Source organism: Vidua macroura, chromosome Z, assembly GCF_024509145.1.
Source record: "Vidua macroura isolate BioBank_ID:100142 chromosome Z, ASM2450914v1, whole genome shotgun sequence".
NCBI lineage: Eukaryota > Metazoa > Chordata > Aves > Passeriformes > Viduidae > Vidua > Vidua macroura.
In genome coordinates, this window is record NC_071611.1 from 35,702,959 (window position 1) to 35,710,274 (window position 7,316).

General features: G+C 40.7%; 1 protein-coding gene across 1 annotated transcript in view; it reads left to right on the forward strand.

Moving 5' to 3' along the window:
- The window catches only part of HCN1 (hyperpolarization activated cyclic nucleotide gated potassium channel 1), a 187,827-nt gene extending 180,759 nt beyond the window's left edge, over positions 1–7,068 (forward strand). The window contains exons 7-8 of the mRNA XM_054004200.1: positions 4,233–4,397; positions 6,094–7,068. Of these exons, the coding sequence (XP_053860175.1) occupies positions 4,233–4,397; positions 6,094–6,929 (1,001 nt within the window). The 3' untranslated portion in view covers positions 6,930–7,068. The remainder of the gene's footprint in view (positions 1–4,232; positions 4,398–6,093) is intronic.
- The last annotated feature ends 248 nt before the right edge of the window (positions 7,069–7,316 follow it).

Consider the following 7,316-nt stretch of genomic DNA (forward strand, 5'->3'; position numbering starts at 1 on the left):
GAGGTAATAACATCTGGAATATAATTTATATGTAAAATGAACAGATGATGAATGGACAAGTATACACTCTCACAGAAACTGTACTGCTTCTCAGATTAAAAAAGGAATTTTCCTATATAAAAATTTTCTGTATAAAATGGAAACCAGAGGTTATTGCTAGGATGGCCAGTAGATACATACCCATCCAGCAAAGACTAAAGAAGAGATCAATGTCATACATATACGTGGATGTGGGGGGGGATTAATACATACTACATTATATATACATCCCCATATCCTTATTTTCTTAAAGAAAAAAGTATTTAGGCATCATGTAGCTACAGGAGAGGGCTAAAAATTATCACCTACAGTGGCATATCAGTACAGTCCATAAGAATAATGAACCTGGTCTCAGTTGGGATCAAAACTTGATCCTTACAAAAGGCCTATTAATCCTCTTATTTAAAATTCATCCTGTGGGCTGTGTCACTCACCTCACCTCCTTCAGATTTTCCTGAAGTCAGCCTTCCTTATTGCTGTCTTTCAGATATGTAGAATTTCCTATGCAGCGTGTTCTGATCCATTAATGCAATAGTAACATGCAACCTCTGCATACCCTGTTTTATGAACAACCAATACAGTCAAACTTTAGAAATTCATAGTGTTCCAAAAATTGAACCTGATCCAGCTTTTGCTGAAATCCTGCCACAGAATCACAGAACCACCTAGATTGAAAAGACCTTTGGATGGTTGAGTCCAACTGTTAACCTAGCACTAACAACTCCATCACTCAGCCATGTCCCACGTGTGTGCAACTGCTATGTTGGTGATCAATTTTGACTATTACAACTTTCAGAACAAGGTTAGCTTTAAACTTCTATCACTGAATATTTTAGTTAAGAGTCTTCACAGCAGAAAGTACATTGTATTTGAGCCCAGTTCCATATTCTTTTGAGGGCTCTCTTTTTATGTGGGAAAGACACATGATTTTCACAAATGAATTAATTAACTTTGCATTAAACATGAACTGTAATAACGAATGTTTTTAGCATCATTCTGTGTTTTCAAACAGTCACTTTTCATTAGGGCACTGACTGACATTTGTTTCAGAATGTTCTAGGTAACAGTTGTCCACAAAGATTAAATAATTAAAGTAAAATTTGCATTCAGAATTGAATTATAGGTTCATTGTAGCCAAATACATAATTTTTAATTGGAATTTAAGAATTCTTTTGTTTGGAAAGGAAAGATAGTAATATTTGACACACTGAAAGTGTCAGCATGAGGGCAATGCACCATGCCAAATGCACATAGTAATATCAGTGAGTAATATGCTGCTGACACTTTATTTTTATGTTAATAGAGCACTTTGTTTATCCAAGTTGTTTAGTCTATGCCTTTTGTGTTCCACTACACACTCTTACGCTATTATTGTATTTCCTAATCTATTTAAAGCAATTGAACATCAATGAGAGCATAATTATTAAGGGCACATAGTGTACTTGATGCCACTAAGGCTCATTTTAAATATGTCATGGCTATTTCCATTAGTTTATTATTTTCATGAAAAACAAACATTTTGGTTTATTTAAATGAACACAAGTGCTTAATGGGAACACATTTCAATAATCTGTGTTCCTCCTCTCTGGTCCCGGTAAAGAAGATTTCATATATTATTTTTTATTATGCTTGAGGGTCTGTCCAAACAAATAGCTGATAGATTAGTGCATACAATTTGCAAACACTTTAGTCTTATGAACAGGCTACAAATGATGCTATTGATACATATTACAAGGCAATATAGATAATGTATCAGTGACTATAATACAGTTCTAATCCATCAAGAAATACCACTGGAAATGCAGTATGTGGGTATTCATTAACAGTATTTTTTATGTAAGGAACGTAGTTCAGACCATTCAACTGGAGTTGAGAACACAAAGCTGTCTTGGCTTACTGAGGAGGCAGGCTCCACAGCAGCACTCCCTGACCAGTTTCTGGGCACTGAGATATTTGTCATATCTTTTCTGACCCCTTGTTTACTACATTATCTAACTAGTAGGATTACAGATATTAAAAGCCTTCCAGACTTATAGTCTTCAACCAGTAGTTGTGGGTTGACTGAGTCTGCACATCGTAGTTTTCATTGATTTTTTCCTTTCACCTTGACAAAAAATAATAGAAGTTGAAAGAAGATGAAGAAAAAAAGTAATTATTTGTTGTAGTAATATCCATAAATTCTATGGTCCCAATGTCCTGTGAGGAAACCTAACATTGTCTCTTTTCAAGTAATCCACAATACAGTAGTCAAGATTATTAATGATGAAAACTGTACTTTCTCTATTTTTTCTGCACTCTTCAGGATGATGGGGATTTAGAAGATACTGTTTTTTGGGGGGGCATTTGATGCTTTTTATACTCAAATATTTGTTGAGAGCAGCAAAAGACACCTATTTATGTGTCTTTATTGTTTGCAGCAATTTTAATTAAAGAGAGCTGAAAATCAAGAGGTGATCATTAGTCACACAGACTTTCCAGATAGTTTTCACTAAATTCAACCATGTATTATAAAACTTTATTATTTGTGAGACCTAAAGAATATCTTAGGAAATAGAGCTACATTTAACTACTCCCTTTAGGCAAAATATCCTTCTCTTGTAACTACAGTGCAGTGGGCTCAATCTCAGGAGAAGAGGTCACGCTAAGCTAGGAGTGAGAAAAGGAACTGACTTCTGTTATACCTGGCTGGTTCTTTACAGTAAACTGGGCATTATTTCATGGTCATCAGGTTTTGTGAGGGACTTTAGGTCAAGTCTCTTACCAGTATCCTCCATAAATTCTCTACTTTACTCTCCCAATAGTCTCTGTAAATTCTCCCCAAACCTGTTGGGGTTTAAGTTCTGTGCTAGTACTGGTCCAATTTACTTTGATTTATCCACTGTAATTTAAGCATCTTATCCCCTAAGCCTTCAGGGTTAGATAGCATGTGGAAATTCCTCAAGAAGTATGAGGCAAAAAAATCAAGGTTATTCATATTCTAGATAATAAAAAATATATTTCTTAAAGACATACAGCAAAAAAACCCCAAACCAAGAACTAGGTTGGTACTTTGTAGAACTGAAGTCTGCAGAATTATTTATTAGTTGGTTTTCCACACTTGAAAATGATAGTTTGATTGAAATTGAGCATGTAATGGACAAAAAAGCACAGTAGGAGACAGTTCCCTATTTTTGTATTTAAATACGAAGTATGAACTCGCAACCCTTGACTGCTGAACTGAGCAGGGAAACTCTCTCTCACCCTGCTTTAGCTCAAGTAATTTTGATATTTCTAAGTGTGTTCTTAGTCCCCAGTTTGAAAATGGGATGAACTCAAACACTACTTTTTGTAAATGACTTTCTAATTTTCTGTATTTTAATCGAAATAAGGTAAATAAATATTCTACCCCACGTGTTTTGTTGATACAAGCCTCAGACACCGACTTTGGCCTCTACACAGTCACCTTGAAACTGTGGGTTGAAGAATTAGAAGTCAAAAGTTTGGGGCGGTTTCTTGGGATTCTGCACATAGCTTCAGTTTCAGCTGTTCCAGAACAATTCCTGTTGGGGGCACTTGCAGAGAAAGGCTACTAGACTAATCATATGAACTCCACTTTTTAACGTAATGAGAAAAAAAGTTCAAAAGTTTTCTCTCCCCAAAATACCTAGGACATAAACATCAAGGAAACAGAAGGTATGCTCATGCTTCAGGTATTTTTTTTCTCAGAACAGCTCTTATATTAAAGTATCGTTGCATCATGATATAATGTACTGTATTAGTTTAGTAAATCTGGTGAATGATTAAAGGGATTGGACCTCTATGGCTGCTGTATATATAAAAGAAAATCAATAGAATCACTTGGGTTAATTCAGCACTTGGTTTAATCAAAGCCATCAAGCTGTGTTTGACAGCCGATGGATCATTTCTTAGAAATTGAGGCACTATTTTAAAAAGGCTTCAAAAAATCAGAGTTCATACCAAGAAAACCTATAGGCAGGGCTCTTAAAGGACATGAATTATTTTTTCAGAGTAGCAAAAATAGAACCAAATACCTTCAGAATTGTCCCTGCAACCTTAGGTAAGCAGAAACAGAAAAACTGCTGCTGAGTACTAAATTATTACTTGTTAGCACACAGTCAATTTCTAACTTTAAAGTTTCACAGGGTTCAGTAACTTCTTTGTTTTCAGTGTGTGCTGAATTTTTCTCTCCACAGAGATCTGCCTTTTAACCAAGGGCCGTCGAACTGCCAGTGTACGAGCAGACACGTACTGTCGCCTGTACTCCCTCTCAGTGGACAACTTCAACGAGGTCCTGGAAGAGTACCCCATGATGAGAAGGGCCTTTGAAACGGTGGCAATTGATAGACTTGACAGGATAGGTATTTATTTAATTTTCTCACATATGATTAATTCTTAAAATCCTTCCACATTTTCTTTCCCTTGAGCTGCATGATAAAATAGCCCTCTATAAAAGTTTTTTTTCTGTTATGCTGCAGTAAATGTTTTCTTGATCTATAAATAACACATGTGTGCAGACAAGAATTTTGCAATCTCACTTTTAAATAATAAAAACCACCAAGTTTTAGAAAGGTCTTGTATTCCTCTGAGGATTATTTTTCATACTTTAGTTATCATTAGTATTACTTATTAATCCTGTTGATTTCTTTTGCTGCCTTCAGCACTTGATAGGATTTATGCTGTGTCACGAGCAGTAGATGACATTTTCCTAAATAAATTGCTTACGGATGACACCTATAATGCTGGGAACAGCTGAAGCATCTCAGCACTCACAAACCCGTTGTTTGTTGAAGTGAATTAATCCTTTGCAGCAGGGCTCTCATTTTCCTCACAACATGGGCACTGCTAGCTTTGATGGCTGCACACTGGCACTGCTCAGATCTGCCTGCAATCAGAAAAGCAGTCCAATAATATGCAAGTGAAAGGCAGAAGGGTATGGAGAAGGGTATGGCAGATTATCAAAACATGAGGTGTAAACTTGCTGTTCCAGTATTTGGGACTGCCCAACAGGACATACTAGGCAAAGCATAAAGTCTTCGGTCAGGAGAACTGCACTCTGATCATCATTACTGGCAATCATTTTAAAATACAGCTGAAAAAAAAAAAGTTACTCATCCTGTTTGGTGGAATTTCCTCAACTTCACAAGAAAATTTCAGTCTGAGGACTTCTCCACATAAACTCAATGCATTAAACTCCTATAATTTGTCTTGCAAGACTCTCTGGAAATGCAGTCTAACTCTAAGTAATATGTGCTTGAAAAATATTAGCAGTAAAGCTCCAGTCTGTTCTTGGAGTAGCAATTCCATTTGAAGTGCAGTGTTTTATTGAGGGAAAAAAAAAAAAAAAAAAAAAAAAAAAAAAAAATAGCAGTTGAATGCCTTTGTGTTCCCAAGCATCTGATGACTCAGACAGAATAGCGTCTACATCTTACAGACACTGTGAGCCATCAAGCAGACATCAGGTCACAGTGTACAACAGTTTTCACCGTGCAAGCAGGTGTCACATTATCCACGAGTTCATATTAGTTCACAAACACTTAAAAACACTGGTTACTATTGATGTCTAGTAACTAGTTCCCAGAAATGTGCTAGATGGCAGGTGTACTTTTAAATTTTGTAACTGTTTAATGGAAATTCAGACGGTTTTACAGCGAAATAAAGATGATGTAGATGCAGAGCACGATGACATTTTCTGACAATTGTTCAGGAAATTAGGGTTCTTATATGTAATTGTAGTAATAACAGTAAACTGCAAGTGAAGGGGCAGAGAAAGGCCAGGTGTCGGAGCGCGGCGGTGCTCCGAAGGCCCGCGGCGCTGAAAGGGCTGCGGGCGGGCTGCATGCGGAGCACAACCGCGGGGAGCTGCGGCAGTGCCAGCGTGGCACAGCCCCCTCCCGCCCTGGGCCGGCGGCCGAGCGATGCCCGCTCAGCCCCCCGCTGCCTGCTGAGGCTTTTACAACAGACAGTCCCCAGCGATGGGTGCTGAAACACAAAGCCAGGGCGGGACTCTCTGCCCCTGCACCTCGGGCTCACTAACTCTTCTGCCTCTCCGTGAAGGGAAGAAGAACTCGATCCTGCTGCAGAAGTTCCAGAAGGACCTCAACACCGGCGTCTTCAACAACCAGGAGAATGAGATCTTGAAGCAGATAGTGAAGCACGACAGGGAGATGGTGCAGACCATCGCCCCGGTGAGCCTGCAGCAGATGCCAGCCCTCAACGCCAGCACGCCGGCCTCGTCGTCGCGCGGCAGGACGCAGTCCCCTCCCGTGTACACCAGCAGCAGCCTCTCGAACACCAACCTGCACTCGCCCTCGCCCAGCACGCAGCCGACCCAGCAGGCTGTCATCCTGTCGCCCTGCTCCTACACCACGGCCGTCTGCAGCCCGCCGGTACAGAGCCCGCTGGCCGGCCGAACTTTCCAGTACGCCTCGCCGACCTCCTCGCAGCTCTCCCTCATGCAGCAGCAGCAGCAGCAGCAGCAGCAGCAGCAGCAGCAGCAGCAGCAGCAGCAGCCGCCGGGAGCCGCGCAGAAGAACGAGGTGCACAAGAGCACTCAGGCTCTCCACAACACCAATCTGACGCGGGAGGTGCGGCCGCTCTCCGCCTCGCAGCCCTCCTTGCCTCACGAGATCTCCACCCTGATCGCCAGGCCTCACCCCACCGTGGGGGAGTCCCTCGCCTCCCTCCCGCAGCCCGCCCCGGGCCCCGGCGTGCCCCCGGCCGGCCGGGCCACGGTGCCCCAGCGGGTCTCGCTGTTCCGGCAGATGTCCTCGGGAGCCATCCCCCCGAACCGCGGAGCCGCGCCGTCCGCGGCCCCGCTGCAAAGGGATTCTTCCACAGTCTTAAGCACAGAGCCCGAGGGAGACAAACCGCGGTTCGCGTCAAACTTATGATCGCTGGTGACTGTGAGCAATAGACTTGCAACAAACCGAGCACCATCCCCCGAACTGTTTTAGCCTGTTTCCTAATGTGCCCCAGCAGTCTACTATCAGAAAAATAATTTAGACAGCTTTGCCCTATGTAACGAATGTAAAAGTTTATATATATATATATATATATATATATATATATATATATATATATAAAGGCAGTAAAAAAACTTGTTTGAGTTCATGTCTTCCTTTATTGCAACTATTGCAGAAGATTAAAATTAGCACTAATATTACTTATTTTTAATGTGTTGACTTTAAAATCAGCCTAACAGATTTCTCTGTTTATGAGATTGGCTGTTTTTATGGGGAAATTGTCAACACAACAACAAACTTCAAACAAGTATATCT